Source organism: Triplophysa dalaica, chromosome 2 (assembly GCF_015846415.1).
Source record: "Triplophysa dalaica isolate WHDGS20190420 chromosome 2, ASM1584641v1, whole genome shotgun sequence".
NCBI classification, from domain to species: Eukaryota; Metazoa; Chordata; class Actinopteri; order Cypriniformes; family Nemacheilidae; genus Triplophysa; species Triplophysa dalaica.
The window spans coordinates 12,107,316-12,125,833 of record NC_079543.1 but is presented as its reverse complement, the minus strand read 5'-3'; the positions used below and the strand labels follow the sequence as shown (position 1 = coordinate 12,125,833).

The following is an 18,518-nucleotide window of genomic DNA, read 5'->3' as shown; positions in this document are numbered from 1 at the left end:
TGTCAATATTAAAAACACTAAAAAAAGTATTCTCTGATATCACACACCCACACAATTCTTTATGGATGCTGAAGGAAAATGTTACGAACATCCATTCATTCTCACACATCCGTCTATTTTCAGCATTATTGGCTAATTGTGGCTTTGAAATGCCGGAAAACACACAAAAACAATGCCTTCTTACACACCTGCTTTTACACCACACGCACTCACCTGTGCTGAGCAGCAACAGCACCTTCATGGCGAGGAACTCCTCGTACGTCAGCTGTAGACGGACAAACTCCTGGCTCACCTGCCGCATGCCCAGACACAGATCATACATAGCTGACTGCCTCATTCGTTCCCTAGGAGACAAATCAGAAAGAATGTTAGTAAACGATGTCACTAGCATACATTTCATTAAACATTGGGGAACCATTCGGGGTTCCTCAGGTGACCCCGGTATCAGGAGCCTTTGGTTTCTAAATACTCTATTCTGATTGGTTAGCTGTGACATTCATGGATATTCATTTGTTTCTTGGATCACTCCACATGCTATCTTCTCACATAACGGAATAATTTCAGCTTGTTTCACTTAGCAAGTGGACATCTAATAAGCAGGATAATGTACAGTATTCTTGTCATTACAGTAAACCCTTTACATCATATGCCTTACATATTAAAGTTCCTAGAGTAAATAATATGGTGAAATAAAATTCACCTGTGTGGTGATCTGAACTTATATTGCTCCTCAAATAACCTTTTAGACAGCAAAGATGGAAAAAACAGAACGTTTTCGGTTTGTTTTGGTTGAAAATGTGCAGACCAGATGCTCCACTGAAGCTGAAGGGAATTTTGAAAGTTATCATATTTTAAACTGTTGTGCTAAAAGAGAATAAAAACATGATAGGAAAATATAGCACAAATGTTACACTTCATATCAGTATTATATATTATAAAATACATGATATAGATCTTCCCTCATTTGTAATCTCTCTTATTTACCCTTCTTGGCCTCATCTTGTCATTTTCTTGGCTGATTATTCATTTACTAGATGGTTATCTTACAATTTATTTGGCTTAAGTTGTGAATCTATCTTTCTGCATGCTTGACTATGTTGGATACATTTCTGCCTTTATGTCTTGCAAAGCTTTCGTTGCAACATAGTCTTACGGTCATTTGTGACATCGTCACAAACTGTAATCTATTAATTTGTGTTTACTGATATGAATGTCCAAGAGCACAATTGAATAGATTCCAAATTTCGTGTCTATATCACAAACTGCGTGACTGGCTGCCCAGGTTTGACTGCTCTTGATCTTCCTGCCAGATCTGATTCTCTCTTTCTCTTTCCAGTCTGACAGCTTTCTTTAATATCCCATCCTTTTTCAATCCAGATTGAATGACAAAAGAGTTCCCAGCATCATTAGATGCAAGATCTCAGCCTGAATTGTAGATGCAGTTTTCATGCATACCTTCCGGATTCTCTCATAAACTTTGAAACTGAAACTTTGTTTTGAATATTGTCGACCGAGGGTGATCTACTGCCAGGAAAATTCCTAAATGAAATATTTAAAATATCTCAAATGTTTCTTTGAGACTGTAATTATTTTTGCCGAAGTCTCCTGCTTACATTTATCTCCTGAGAAAGAGACCTCAAACTGTTTCTCATACAACAACGTCTACAATTAAAATGTTCTTCTCATCAAATTCAAACCATATTCTGTCGATTTGTAACCGTTGTCTTATTTGTGTATCACAAAAAACAACATTTAAGACAAAGTTGATCCCTCAGTGAAACAACTGAGGAGTCTCCTAAGCTTTGAAAGCAATAAAGTGTTCTTCTGGGGAAGGAAATGACATTGGTTGTGACTCCACTTTCAGTTGCCATGGAGAGTCCTTCTGTAAGTGATGTTAATGAATTGTATGAAGGCTGGTTCGTACACATCACTCTTGCAAACCAATGTCAACGCTCTTGTATTTTTGGCTCCTTCAATATAAATCTATCTTACTGGTATCTTACACAGTTTTTGCTCTGTTTGCCTGCTGGTAGACATACAACATTTACAATTGTGCATTTAGCAGACGCTGAATTTGATCCAAAGAGACTTATATTGCATTCAAGCTATGCATTTTTATCATATGCATTTAATACCCTGACCTTCAGTTTTCGTCACTATTCAAGGTCACTTTAGCATTTGCCGGACGATTAATAACAAGAAAATTCTATGTTTAATCTTTGTATGATGTTGACATGCTTCCTTCTGTTATTTTATTGTTGTCAAATATTGATTTTAAATGAACGTTGTAAAGATTAACAACGTTCTATAACACAAACTTTACATTTAACTTGAAGTGATAGTTCAACTATAAATTAAAATTATGGACATATCCTTTCAAATTGAAACCTGAATGACTTTCTTCTGCAGAACAAAACCAAAAATATTGGTAACCAAAAACTGATGGTCCCCCTTGACTTGCATTGGTTTTGTGTCCATACAATAGAAATCAATGGGGACCAACGATTTTAGGTTAAATGTCTTCCTTCTGCTAGACACAAAGGAAGATATTTGGAAGAATGTCAGTAACAAACAGATTTAATCCCCCATTTTCTGCCATAGGAGGTAAAATAAATGCTATGGGAGTCTATGGGGGTTTAGATCTGTTTGGCAACTGACATTCTTCCAAATATCTTCCTTTGTGGTCAGCAGAACGAAAACATTTGAACAGATTTGGAATAACTTGAGGGTTTAGTTAATCATGTCAGAATTTTTCACTTTTTGGTGACCTATCCCTTTAAGGATATTAAATATAAAGTGAGCACAGGCTCACATCACATTTACATACAAATTCAAATTTCAAGTGATCTCATTTGCAAATAAGACTGCACAAACAAAACCTGAATATATGTGAACATGCCAATTAGTTTTGCAGAAAATCGTAAATACACGGAACTTCTCCAATCCTCCTGCAGGGGTCACTGTGATCTGTTTTTTAGCTTCTTTACTACATTCAATAATCAGACTTTTGGCTTCAAAAGCACACACTCATGCTCTTTCCACTCAACACTTTCTCATAATCTCTTGTCAATTGCGGTGATTACACATCCCATTGACCTGATCAACACGATTAAGAAGCCCTTATGGGAAACAACCAGTTTCCAGTTGTAGTAGATCAATTGAAGGAGAGTTCTGAGGTCACAGTCTTGTGCCGGCTGGAAGCATGCTGATTGAGTTTATCATTTTGTATTATTCTCTTGGAAGAACCTGAAGCGTCAAATTTCTAGTTATGGTTAACACAGATAAGGATATTGAGGATTGAATACCCGTGGGAAGGAAAATTACATATAAGATCTACTGAATATCTTAAATCTTTTACATACTAGACAGAAGTAGTTTTACATAATAACAAAAAATTTGTATAACATTAATTACATTACTATTTTAGTTGTTTATGTTTTTGTAAAGTGTTGAAAGGTACATTTGAAAAGCATGCGCTTGGAAAAAGAACATTCAATTTAACGGTATTTCACCATTTTATTTGAAAGAAAATTCACACATTTTTGAAGTGCGGTTAAAAAAAATCCTTGGACTGCAAGTTTACAAGTTGGGTGTAAAATAAAATGAACAACATGTCATTTTACTAGACCCAAAAAAATATTTTACTGCCTCAGCTGCTGTTGTATTACCGTTATTTTTACCGGGTATTTTTTGAAGTGCTGAGAATTCGCCTAAACTATGAAAGAGCAACACAACATTTTTCTTGGTACATTATAGTTAACAAAAGTAGCAAGACCCTTGAGATGTTTCGATGGATTCTAAATATACTGAAAATGAACATAATTTATGATCGCACTAAACATTCACTTACTCATTGAAGACGAGGTCAGGGGCGAAGTAGAGCATTTGGGCGTTGGTGTGTTTGTAGGATCTCCAGCTGAGAGAGAAGGAGGAGAGACACATCCAGGAATACTGGATCAGCGTGATTTGGTCCTCAATGGGTAGACTGCGGAAACCTGGGAAAAAAACCAAGGGGAAGTGAACACAAAGCTGAGAGACATATGGGACATAAAGGGCCATGACTTGCCTTGAAGCACAGCTAATATTAAATACTGACTTTAGGCTCTTGAGGAACAAAATAGATGGAACTATAATGTTTGTGTTAAATAAAGAAGCGAGGTGGTTTGGTGCGAGATATATAAAGGAATGTGTGAAGAAATTGTGTTTGAAAGTGTTTCTGTAGAGGAAGGTGGTAGCTACAGCAAGGTCGTATGTTTAATTCCCAAGATAAGCGCGTTCTCGTGCACTTTAAATTGGTTGGGATAACACGTTTGTTAAATGCATAAATAAAAATATGTTTGACAAATCTGATTGGTTTGGTCATTTGTGAACCTCAAACGCAGTGTGGGGTTTTTTCCCAGAGCTGTTCGAATTTGTTCAGAAATGATCAAGTCGACAGAATTCGTTTTGCATGAATCATTCAAGGTTTCCACTCATTGTCCCGTTGTCAGAGAGGCTTAGCAATAAATAGAACAGGCTGGAATCTTGCCAACACTCACATTGAGAGCTATAAAGTCACCCACATGCTATAATATAAGCCAAATGAGGACACGCTATAAAGTTATTGGTGAGACAGAGGCTATTTTTGGCCAAGCTTTTCTGCAATATGCAATTCGCTATTGACTATAATGTGTCACACCACTATCAAGTTTATATTTCATTTCTGTGCTACCTTCATCATTTCCAGGCAATTTCTGAGCAGCGTCCCTTGTGTTCTCTTTCCTTATAAATAATCATATTTCCATCTCACCTCTTGAGAAAATGGCCCACATGCGGAAACTAGAGAAATAGTATGTTTTTATGGCAACGTCAAATGTACAGCACCATGAAATGTGGTCCGCCTTTTTCATCACACTGTCCCAAGCCAGGCTTTTTTAATCACTTTAATGATTTAAAATGTTAACATAGATCGTACATAATGATTACCCGCTGACCACATGTGTTTTTCATTGGTCCTTCCCTGAGTTGTCACTTGTAGGTGTGCACTGTAGGCTACTGTATATACTGTACTGCACTGACGGCTCAACACCGGGTGTCTTTGAAAGTCAGTGAGCCCTGGTGTTTATTCAGCTTGCTATTTCTGTATCCGGATATAGCAAGCAGACACCGTGGTATCAAATAATTGCAATACAGCAAATGACCGTCTCATAGCAAGATACCGCAAGACTTTGTTAGAGACGGCAAAGACAATGATCCAATATGTCACTTACTGTATGTAAATATTGAGCAAATGTATGGTAAACTTTAGTGTACAATTTTAGCGTATGCTAACCAAATAACCAATTTCTGTTGTGAAAGTCAAAAATGACCTTCCTCCAGTGTGTATCTTTTGGAGGATCTACTTACAGAAATGCAATATAATATACATAACTATGTGTTCAGAGGTGTAAAAAGACCTTATGTAATGAAGTGTTATGTTTTTATTACCTTACACTGAGCTATTTCTATCTACACACGGCGGGTCCACTTACAATTCATCATATTGTTTCTACAGTAGCCCTAAACGGACAAACTACTCTACAGAGTGTTTCATAAATACGTTATCTCCTTCAGCAAAGAAGTGAAAACGTGACAACATCTTTGTCCTGTGTCAGCCACCGTAGTGCTTCGAAAGGGAGAGGTGGAACTCCACACCTCGCAACCTCAACACTAGATGCCTCTTAAATCTCCACATTGCTCTTTTAAAACTTAATGTTCACATGGAAGCTACAGTTGTAGACATTTCCAGGGATAATCCAAACAGTTTAACTTGCCTTGAACTTGAAATAAATCCCAATACAGTACAAAAAGTACAAAATAGTATTAAAAAGGGCTGAACACAGATTTGCCTTGAAGTCGTACCTGGAAGTACTTTGGCCCACTTGACCACTCGGATCATCTGTTTGCCGGCGAGCTGGTTGAGGCTGGTGAGCAGGTGGTCGGTGGTGTCGGGCTGTGTGTTGTCATAGCCAGCAAACACTACTTCAGGCTCGATAAGCTCCAGGACGCTACAGACAGACGGCGATAAAAATGGTGCGACTGCTGAGACGTGAGGGACGAGAGCGGTGGTGGAGCTCAGCTCTTTCTCAGAGGTCAGGAACGCAGGTCCGTCCTTTGAGTTCTGCAGGGAAGAGTCGTCACTAACGCTTTTCATCTTTCCCAACTTCTTTGACTTGCGTGCTGTAGAGAAAACACAACAAAATGATACATACTGTATTACGAAGGACGTTCGCTTTAGCTGTCTGATTGATTTTTATGAATAATTGCAAGTTATGTTAAACATTGAGAGTCTTTTAAGAGTGATGAATAATTTAGGATGCACTAGATATTAATGAAAAGACCCCAAGTGTAGTTTTAAATAATGTTAATAGAGTTTTCCTCCTTATCTAAAATGAGCTGGAGCTGATAGCAGAAATGTTTGATGTAGAGATGGATCATATAGAACAGTGTGTATCCCTCGTGTACAGTTGTGACCCCTCTGTACTCCAGAAAGTTGCTGTTCATTTGTGTTTATGTTTAACATTAATTGCAAGATTCCTGTGCCAACAGATTTCATAGCACAGCGGTATGTGTGACTGAAGGTGGCATGTGTGCATGACTAGTGATGTCTATCACTATCACTTGCTTTAAACGAAAAAATAGGACCAATTTATTTCACTCTAAAGGTGTTGAGAAATAATGAAAAAACAAAAATTGATGAGAGAAGCTGCCATTATACATTCACATTCTCAACTGCAAAAGTAAAAAAAAAACGTAATGCCCAGCTTATGTATCATTCACCCAACAGACACAGGGACCGGGAGTTCGATCACTCTCAAAGAATTATGTAAAAAACACCACACTTTTCTATTCTACGTTTGATTTAGATGAAAATCTAATCAAAGGTCAGTTTTATTTGAATTGTATCACAATTGTAGATTTCTCAGAAATAAGGGTGTGTTAAAAGTATTTACTTAAAATGCAAAATGGTGAGAAACCGATATTCATTTGATATTGATTTATCTCTATTCACATCTGATGGCCAATCTTGACTAACAAATCAGTTTTTGTTTTTTTAAAGGTGAATCATCAGCTCTACCTCAGAAGTTAAATTTAACTATTCAACCAGACAGAGACGTCACTTTGATCTTAGCTTTCCACATCAAGCAAATCCAGCTTGATGATGCAGCAGCACTGCTCGTTTTGCTTAGCTTTGCTTTCCAGATATTTGTGTGTCTGGATCGTTACTCCATTTCCAAATTTGGAATTGCTAGTTCCCTTTCTGTCCATCTCTCGACGTTGTGTCCAGAACGACAGATGGGGTTCGCCCTTGAGAACCAATCAACTTTGACTAACATAGAAGGGCCAATGAAATTTGGCGAATCAAAATTTGCATGCCGGTTTCCACTGCAGGCAGATTGTCATTCAGAAGTTGCGGTCACGGTGGCTGTCTTCCTACGGGAACTTGCTACCCAGGCCGTGACATCGGTGTCTACGGCCCCGAAGCCCGCCTGTATTAGCAGTGTTAGTGATGTGGGGACCTTGATGCTCTGGACAGCGACTCCCCCTGAACCATTCCCCTGACAGAGGACCTGCTCTCTCAGGGGAAGGACACGTTCTGGCATCCCAGATCAGACCTCTGGAACACCCATGTCTGGTCTCTAGAAGGGACGAGAAACTCTGGCAAACTCTCAGGTTATCTTGAGACCCAGGCCCGGATACGTGCCCAAAGTTCCCACTTCACCCTTCCGGGACCAAGTGGTAGACTTGCAGGCGCTCCCCATCGGGGAGGAAGACCCAACCCCATCCGTGTTGTGTCCTGGACCGTACGCAGCTCTGACCAGCACCTTGTCTGTGTTCTGGACCGTACGCAGCTCTGACCAGCTCCTTGTCTGTGTTGGAGGACAGCATAAGGGGAAGGCTGTCTCCAAGCAGAGGCTGGCTCACTGGGTCGAGGATGCCGTTACGACGGCATTCCGATATTAGAATCTCCCATGCCCACACGGGGTATAGCCACCTCCTGGGCACTGGCCAGAAGCGCCTCTCTAGCAGACATCTGTAGAGCTGCGGGTTGGGCTACGCCCGAACACCTTCGCAAGGGTTAACAACCTTTGTGTAAACCCGGTGTCAGCCCACGTCCTGCATGGCGACATGTAGGATTGGCATCCATGGGGGCTTATGCCTGCGAAAGCACCTTCCCACCCTCCAAGAGGTTGGGTCAGTGTGCCATCTACCTTTTTTCTTACTCCAACACATAGCTAAGAAACTGGTACCTCACCAACCTTCTTTCTTACCCAAACACTGGTTAAGAACAGGCATTCCATTCATCACTAAGCAAGCACCCCCTGGAGGTTGGCTGGGCAGAGCAGCCTTCCCCCTTAGGCCAGGACACCATATGACCTATCACAGATAGCTCTAACTGGACCTAGTACTACCAGACGCTGTAACACCCCCTCCGTGAGCTGTTCCGTCTGATGTATCCTCATGAGAATGGTTCCCATTCCTGGTAACCCATGAGCTTCCCCAGGTGGACCTCCACCTAGCGGTTAACTACTCAGTCCGCTCGTTCCATGCGTTCTCCTCCAAGGACGAGACCATACCTATATCCACCATATTCCTCCCCACGGGTAGGATGTGGCCTCTGCAGAGCATCCCTGATTACGGAAGTTGCGCTTACCCGGTGTAAACCCGAGCCATACGGCCTCTCGCCAGTAGAGAGCTAAGGTCCCGTCCGTGAAAGATTACCGGTCAGGGCTGTAACCCACCTTTCTTCTAGAAAGCTCTGGAACCACCCGACCACCACACTGGAAGGTTACAGTTTCATGAAAGCTTCGAGCTGACACGTCCAGGCCTGTTATCGTCGCTTCGTTAGAGATTGTGACGCGATACAGCGTTGTGCCGTTTTCCATAGGTAACCCCATCTGTTGTTCTCGACACAACGTTGAGGGACCGACAGAAAGGGAACGTCTTGGTTACGTATGTAACCTCAGTTCCCTGATGGAGGGAAGGAGACGTTGAGTCCCTTATGCCACAAACACATATTGTATTCTGCTGCAGTCGTGAGAGGCTCTCAGGCTCTTCAGAACAAGAGGTAAATGAATGCTGCACGCCGGCTTCCCTTTATACCGGACATCCGGGGGTGGAGACTGGCATGCAAATTTCATTCGCCAAATTTCATTGGCCTTTTCTATAGTAGTCAGAGTTGATTGTTTCTCAAGGGCGAACCCCAATGTTGTTTAGGTGATATTATTTATATTTTATTCATCAATGAGGTGGTGGCCCCTTTCGATGGTTAAAATTTTTTACTCTATGCAAAAACATCACCAGTCAAAAACACTCTTTCTTTCTTTATATTTTTTTAATGATACAAGTAAACTAATCGTAACTATAGAAAAGGATAGTTGCAAATGGGGGAATTGTATTGCAAATAAAAACATTTAAAATAAATAAAAACTAAGTTTCCTTTGACTAGAATTTGCTAAATCAATCTCTTGACATTTTTATCATTCAAGTTCTTGGGGTTTTAATGACTATTCTGGGCTGTTATTGGCTGCTTTTTTATTTATTTGGTCCATCTATTTCAAAAGTTTTTTAAATAATATTTTTGTTTTCTAACAAAATAAATGAATATGTTGGCACAAATTTTGTCAGCAAATGTAATTTTTCAACATTAAGGAATACACGTTGATATTTTAAAAAACTTTTTAGCAAAGCGTTTCCAAACCATTGACTCGTCCAGATGTGTTTGTTCGCATGTGCTGTCTGTTCTATATAAACCATTCTCTTAAAGTAGTCTTATTAAATTAGGGAGAAGATTGTTATGATTGAGCATGTAAATATGCACTTAAGGCATTCTGCTGCATCCTCTTCTCAGAAGCGGCCTGCAAGATGGGCAATTGCGACATGCAAATTACATTGAGCAAAGATTTTATTTGTTGTCACTTTTTTGCCATTGCACGGTTTGCATGATGCCTTCTGCGAATCGGTTGCTAAAACAATCCACACAGTGCATGCAAATAAACACCACTTTTGAGCAGGCAGCCATTCATTCTTAGCAAGTTTGCCATCCTATCTGTAGTATAATGTTATGGATCTATGACCAGCGGTCCCAGTTTAATTGTTTTCGTTTTTTGCCTTGTGATAAGTAGATTTTATCAGTTACCCCCAAGATTCATCCCCGCTTGTAGACACTTCCGTACTCTGCAGGCTGGGCAGTTTTTCCGGCGGATCTTGTCAATGATACAGTCATTCCTTCCAGCACACAGATAGTTATGCTGACCTGCAAAAAGAGAGATTTCTGTCAACATTTGCACACTGTTCTCTACTTATCTTCATGGTTCCCATTATTATAAAATTTTTTTTTTTTTTGCTAATTTATTATTTACAGGAAACATACAAGGACGTATTTGTTATGGGCATCAGTACAGACTCAAATTTGCAGCAAAAGTATTGAGTGTGATTTTATATGTCGGTAGGGTGTCACAAGTCTGGTATTAAAAATAACCGGGATATTACAAACTACTATTATTGATATTGTGTTAATTCACACATTACGTAATATCGTGAATTATTCAGCACCACTTTAAAATGTTGCCTTTAAGTGAATTCTGTCATCATTTACTCTTGTCATTTCAAACCTTTATGACTTTCTTTCTATCTTTCGCAGAACACAAAAGAAGATATTTTTTAAAAAGTTGGTAACCGAACAGCACGGCCCCCATTTACTTTCTATTGTATGAACACAAAACCAATGCAAGTGAATGGGGGCCAGTAAACAACATTCTTCAAAACAACTTATTTTGTGTTCTGCGGACGAAAGAAAGTCAAACAGGTTTGAAATGACAAGAGGGCGAGTAAATAATTCGTTTTTGGGTGAACAATCACTATGTCTCAATGAAACCACAAAGTCAGAAAGTCAAAAGTCTTTCTGACTTCCCAAAGTTGTATTTTGACTGTGATTCATTGACCCAATAAACAACATAACACAAGTTAAAGATGATTTTGATAGCAACATTTGTTGATATAAAAATGATATTGCCATAATTTCGCCACCATTTATTATTTTGCCCATGATAACAGTGTAGTGAAATTCTGATATCCTGATAGCCCTAGTGGGTAGGAAAAAACTCTAAAACCTACCAAAACTTGTTTGTTACTGTTTTTAACAGTGTTATTGACCACAGTTATTGTCATATTACAAAATTCCCGTTTTTTCCCTTTCTTTGCTGTCAAAATATAAACAGCTGTGTACACAAGGCATGCACACAATGAATACGCCGTTAAATGTGATTATATCAAAGGGAAATCAAGGTAAAAAGCAAAAGTACAGTAAGGTTTTTGTTTAGTGAGTGTGCAAACACTCTCTCTGTAATACATTATGACTCCGATGAGTACAGTAGTCATCTCTCTCAATACACGACAAAAAAGAGAAAGCTGTCTTTCGCTTTACAGCCCTCTGCTATTATCATAGGACAGATGAGCCATCCCAAACAGTGTTATTGAGTGTGTCATGGTTTGGGACACTATGACAGAGACTGTAACAGGCTGAGAATCCCTCATGCGCCGCCTTCCTTGGCCGAGGCCGCAGCTCATGGAACGAGCTATGGTTTTAGAGTGCCATTCCGCTCCAGTGACTCGCCACACACCCACGCGCTCCACGGGCCAGAGCGCAGCGCCGCAGGGCCGCATCCAGGCACCATGACCGTGTGCATCTCTAACTCCGTCTCTGATGCTTTCTTTCGCTCATCCACGGCCTCCATGCCACCCCCTCCATCTCACTCCACTTCACTCGGGCATCACGGAAGGGCTCTTCTAAACCTAAACCCTTCGTGCGGCTTCTTCGTTGTGCGCTGGCGGACGTTGTGGCTGCAGACAGGCACAATGAGCGTTTTCGGTTGAGGGGAAAATGCGCAGTGAATCTGTCTACGAGCTGCCAAAAAAGCCTAAGATCTGCAGACGGAGCAACAGCAGCTGTAGCGTTGCCACTATTTCTGGCTAAATCACATGACCTCTTACATAAGCCCATTTTTCTTGCTCTAAAAAACAGTAAACTGCAACAGGAAAACACAATGCGCCCCTCCTCCACCTCGCAGCCTAAACACAGACACAAATTGGACCTGAAATCCGTTCGACTATCTCTCGGGCCCCATGACCACTGTACTGCTTCACAAACTCATGTTAATCAGTATCTAAACAGAGGTGCATACACGTGTGCTGGTGCCCTATTAAAGAACCCAGTCTTTTGCTGTTTAAGAGTCTTTGATCGTGTTTTTTGGGTCTTTAACAATGGATTTTGATGTTTCTCATTTAAGAAACGCTTTATATTTCACATATTTCAAGTCTATTGTACACCGCTGTCCCTCTTCTCACAAAATGACTGGATTTCTTCCGGTCTATATAAAGTCCCTCCTTTCTGAAACGCTCTGATTGGTAAAGCTGACCAGGTCTGTCGTGATTGGTTCCCCGCTTAGAGCGTGTGAGTGAAGATGTCCCACCCATACCATATCAGGGAGCTTCCACTTCTCAGGCTGTTGTGATTGGTCGTGCCCCTCTCAGTGGACGTGTATTCATAAACTTTAGCTTTTAGCAATAAACCGTAACAATGGCGTAAACAACTTCACTTCATCAGTTTAACACATGCGGATCAATCGAAGTGTAACGGAGGTCTGCTAGTGCATGTGCAAACGTCAGTCTTTGTTAAGTGCAAGTTATAGTCGTGCGTAGGACCTAGGCCGCAACCTACGCAGCTTATGCAGAGCCCCATACCCTATGCGTACCCTACGCCCTAGCCTGACGCACACCTCTCAAAAGTAACAACGCATCAACTCAACGCGGACCCTACGTGGACTGCAAGCGCTGGGATTGGTCTGTTTGAACCCCTCCCTCAGGTAAAAAACTCTAGATAGAGTCGTTTTTTCTTAAACGCATTTCCGAATGAATTATCTATGTAAAATATTTGTACTTTTGTATTAAACATCTCAAATCTCCAACAAAAGTGACTGTTTACTTGCCACTTTCAATGCTAATGCTTATCAAACGAGCTGCTTCTTCTTCGGCTCATGTCTTGGTTACACAAGCAACACACGCGTAGAGACTGACGTCTAGTGGACATTGCCTTTCGACGCGGACAACGAGGTAGAAGGATATATGAAAACCGACACATAGGCTACGGTGTAGAGGCTAAGGCGTAGGTCCTACGCAGGAACAAAAAATCTGTCTTTAGAGATTGCTAATTGTTTTCCTACTATGGTGAGGGAAATAACTCTGGATTGTTTGGTGTCCGACCGGTTATATTATTTAACACTAATAACAGAAGCGTTGGTTTTGCCTTTTTATATTGGACCCGAGTTGGATAATAAAACAAGAAGATTGACTAGGACACATTTGCAAGCAGGATTTCAAAGGACGTTTCATAGAAGTGTTGTAGAGGTCGGCTACATGCACGTGCACACACACACAAACATCATCAGTGTATTACACAGATCAGCTTTAAAGTCATGGAAGCTGTTATTTGACCGTTCGTTATCTTAGAATGTGTGTAGCTGAATTCTTGACAAAATACTATAGCAGTGTCTTTTTGTAAGGCACATGCGGGGAAAGTTGAGTTTGTACATGTTGTTTGTAGATCTGTAGAATGTTTATGTGCATTGGTTTACAGAATCTCAACAAGTGCGCATTGTGGTTGATCACATTTGTGGTATGTGACCTCACAGTTTAGCCAATGTTTCCACAAGGTTTGGTTTAGGACTATATTTATTGTGTTTTTCTTATTCCTTTACTGTGGTTAACAATTTCCAGGTCATTTTTCGGTTAATATATTTTCTCCTACCCCAGATTTACTCTCACAGGAATTTGTAACTCTTTTATGAGGTGGCTAATTCATATGAATTTGTCTGTGTGAATCATACAAAATCGTAAGTTTAGTGTTGTCAGGGTAACAAATTTTCAGTAGTCGTACCAATACCAGTAAAATTCCACGGTTCTCAGGACCAATTTCGGAACCAAAGCAAAACACCGGTACATGCTAACTGAAACACACAATTTTATTAATAAAGCCCATTATTAATATAAATGTATAAAAAGCAATGCCATTTTATATATAAGAACTACACAAGTTAATTGTTAATATGTCGGTGGTACCGGGTCTTATGAAAATAAGACAACTGAGATTGTACGAATTGGCCACCACGTAAAATCTAAAAAAATTCCGGTGAGATTTTGTTGCTTGCTTTGTTTTGCATTCTTACCAACCCAAAAAAGCAACAATGTATGGAAGCAAATAAGAGACATAATGTTTTGAAATTTAACAGCCTATGAATACTTGATTTTGAATTATTTTACTTTGGAAACCATGTATCTGAATTTATTTGTTTCGAATTTACCTCTATGAAATTTAAATATGAAAATTCAGATCTCAAATTTCAAGTTAATACTTTTCAAAGAAAACATATGTCTAATTCGACTGCTCAAATTCAGATCGAAAAATTCAAGTTAAATATTCACACGGTAACATCCGGGCTACCCAGGATAGGAAAAACAGTTGAGCCCAGAGCCCGTCTCCAAATGAACCGAACCATTGAACCGAACCATTGAACAGAACCAATCAACCGACGTCGGGCGGCCTATCAGAGCACGACAACCTGACTGTCTGTCATGATCCAAGAAGATGCCAAGGCACGGACATTAAACCTGTTAAGATGACATCTAGGGAAAACGAAGGCGCTCCAGTAAGTTTCCTGTTTCTGTACAATCAGACTATACAGAACAAAATTATGTTGTTGCTAATTATTTTTTGGAACTATTATTATTATTATTTTTCGACCGACGTCGGTTCGGTTCATTGGTTCGGTTCAATTGCAGACGGGCTCTGGGCTCAACTGTTTTCCTATCCTGGGTAGCCCGGATGTTACCATGTGAATATTTAACTTGAATTTTTCGATCTGAATTTGAGCAGTCGAATTAGACATGTTTTCTTTGAAAAGTATTACCTTGGAATTTGAGATCTGAATAAAACACAAAGAGATGTATCTCTCTCACAATTTCGAGGATTAAATTCAGGTTTTTAAATTGGAAATCAAGAATTTTCATATTTAAATTTCATAGAGGTAAATTCGAAACAAATAAATTCAGATACATGGTTTCCAAAGTAAAATAATTCAAAATCAAGTATTCATAGACTGTTCAATTTTAAAACATTATGTCTCTTATTTGCTTCCATACAATGGCACAACCAGCTGTTGTGAGTTGTCAACCTATATGACAGATGTCTTTTTTTGCAAACGTACAAACAATTATTTTCAGTATTGAAAAATTTGCAGAAATACCATGTATTAAGTATTATATATATGTCATAATTTCCTATTTTTTAATGCATTCACTAATACAATATGTAGATACTGTAAAGCTGCTACAGTCCAAATTCTGAAAAGCACTATCGAAATAAATCTCAATTAAAGATATATTTCCACTTAGAGATTTACAGTACATGCTTTTTCATCTTAAATCAGATTGTAAGGAACAGTCTAAGATGTCAGTTTAACAAATTTACCTCCTAATACACATTTCACCAAACACTGTTAGTGCCCACAACCTCCCTATTATGCTTCGCCATCCACAGAAGCTTTATAATCAGTGCATACTTATGAAGTGTTAACATGGGTATTCCTGTATGAGCCGGTGTCTGGTATTACTGTAGCCAACTACGTCATTTCACGATAGAGGGATGCACAGAAAACGTTTCCTGTCAGCTTTGAAATGAAACAGACCTTTTAATAGGAATATCCCTGTGGGACACAAAGCAAACACTGCTTTACAGTATTCACTCACAGCATTACTGTATGATCTGTTTTCCAACATTCGTGTCATATCTAGCTACAGTCTGGACACGTTAGCCTCTCCTTAAAGGTGCAGTTCACCCAAAAATAACTGATTCACGTCTGATTCATGAAGAAATGGTTCATCCTTAAAAGTCCTTAACAAATCCAGCCAGATCCAGTTCTTATTTCGGTTAAATGCACTGACTCAGCGGGTATCATCAAACTGGGTGTGACTTATCAGTGAATAATTGTGTACACAAAAATAATTAATTGAGTCATATACAAACAGGTACACAACTTTAAACCGACTTTCATTTTACTTACCTTTTTTTTTTTTGCCCCAGACCCTTTTCACTTTAATTATATGATAATGAATGCCCCATTTTTTAAAACTGCCTTTTGTGTTCAACAGAAGGAAGAAAGATGATGAGTTACTTTTCATTAACTTCGGTGGATGCAGGGTTTTTATCCCATGTGAACGGACACATAAGTGTTAAATTCCAAACCAAAGCGCAGCAGCAATCTTGTATAAAATACACATTTTTCCAGTTTCCTATCATCAATTGTAATTTCCACACATGCGCTTCCTGTACTTTGATGTCCTCTGCATTCCTGTTATAAATTGTGTCTCGTTCAAAGCTACTGCTTTATCTGTATGTAACATAAAGCGTTGCTGTAAAGTCAAATGGAAAAAGACGAAAAGTTTTTTTATTATTATTGCACGAACAGTATAAATAAAAAATAATCTTTGAGGCTCCAGGTGCCCTCAGAAAGATCAGAGATCTATAACTCAATAGTTCAGAATTAGTTTCTGTGGTTATAAAGATCATTTTTTGCAGTACGAAAGATCTGTCACCAAGTGACCAAAGAAAAGCCTTTCACGCCATATCAATAATATAGTGTATGGCAGCATCCCAAAATATTGGGAAAGCAGATGACACGACACGATAGCCGCCATGCGATTTGCTTACAGACAAAGGGTGTCTCCTCACAGCACACTTGCATTTTGCATTGAAGGCAAAGAACAAAGGATTCACCCAGAAGGCGGAAGAGATGGCAGATAGTGAAAGCAGCAGTGCCAGAGGCGCACACACAGCAGGGTTATTTAAGGTGAGACTCAGGTACACATATGACCTGTTTAGCTGACTGTCTGGCTGATCATCTGTCGTGACACAAAGCAAAAGAGAAGCCAGAATTATGGCACCGTTTGGTATGAGAGTCTTCTTAACATGTAACAAAGTGTTTGTTAGTCATCTTATCATCAAAACCAAATTAATTAGCAGGTTCATGCTTGGTGCTGTAAATCATGGTTGAATATTCTGAGAATATGGATAGATGGGGATCTGTTTTCATTAAACGTTCTACATTCGTTGGTCTTTCCATGAAAATCACAAAAGCTTCTCACCTAAGGGTGCGTATTTCTTTTCCAAATACAGTGCGACAATTGATTGGCATTTACAGTAAATATACTGTAAGGGCTGCCTTAAAGTACTGTAGGCTTTGTAAAACAAATCTAAGTGTTGAATGGATTTGTAGTATATAGCACAGTGTCTACTGTATAGAGCTGAGAGAGAACATAGCCAAGGATCTGTGGCCATGCTACTGTAGATCACGGTAATTTCTTGCAATATTACGATTACCAAGACCCAGATATGTTTCAACAGCTCTGCTGTACCAAGGTTCAAGCGTTTCATTATGGCCTTGCAAGTTCAATAAAAGTCCTTCAATGATGAGCTGTCATTAAACATGATAACATGCCAAGCCACTGATGACTTGTGAATTATAAACATTCAAGGAGATTCCGGAGAAAGAAATCTCTGGCAGCCCATAAGGACATCACAGCCGATGTGGTTTGGGACTTTGGGAATGGACAAGTGATAAGGAAATGTGTTGATAATGGGAAAACTGTATATGTGGGCACACAGCCCCAATTACCACCTTGTGTACACATTTCTCATGCTTGGCTGAGGTTCAGCTGGTGTTCCAAGAAACTCAATTTCATACATTAAAAACCTCAAATGGATGGAACTGTCGAAATGACCACTTTGCACTTATATCTTTGAACCACATTTCCAGACTCCAGTATGTTAAAGGTCAAGTTGACACAAGACGAGAACGTCACGTTTTTGCTTCTTTGAGGAAGGAGATAACGTATTTACAAAACGCCATCGGTCAGAATGTTCAATTAGGGCTACTATAGAAACAACATGGCGAATTCCATGCAAGGGCGCTGCATGTAGTAGGGATGTGCAAATATATCGATACATGTAGCTATCGAAATATTATTTTATTCGATAGTGTATCGATAGTGAAACCTCTACTATCGATATTTTTTTTAAATCGTGTCATATACATATGGCCAAAAGTAAGTGGTAGTGAGCATGTCGAAAAATATAAGAACGCTTCGAGCTTCCAGAGCTAATGTGTGAGTGTGCTTTGGTCTCAAAAATAAGTCATGGAGTAATGAGGTATATAAAATAAATGTTGTTTGTAAGCATAAGGCTGTAAGTCTGCTACTGCAGTGCATTAGACGACAAGTTTATTTGAAAAAGTCACAATGACATTTGGTGTGCTTTAACAGATATGACACCGGCACATTTACAGCACAGATGAACCAGGGGTTTAAACTACCGATGTTCATTGATTTAACTGTAATGCACCACAACAGCCATGTGACTTACGAGACCCACCTTATTCCCCTGTGCT

The 18,518-nt window shown here is 39.5% G+C and overlaps 1 protein-coding gene across 1 annotated transcript in view; it reads right to left on the bottom strand.

Annotated features, from left to right (window-relative positions):
• Positions 1–18,518, bottom strand: part of nr3c2 (nuclear receptor subfamily 3, group C, member 2) — a 79,681-nt gene that overhangs the window by 10,010 nt on the left and 51,153 nt on the right. The window contains exons 4-7 of the mRNA XM_056766072.1: positions 10,160–10,276; positions 5,881–6,198; positions 3,851–3,995; positions 214–344 (exon numbers count right to left, since the gene is read on the bottom strand). Of these exons, the coding sequence (XP_056622050.1) occupies positions 214–344; positions 3,851–3,995; positions 5,881–6,198; positions 10,160–10,276 (711 nt within the window). The remainder of the gene's footprint in view (positions 1–213; positions 345–3,850; positions 3,996–5,880; positions 6,199–10,159; positions 10,277–18,518) is intronic.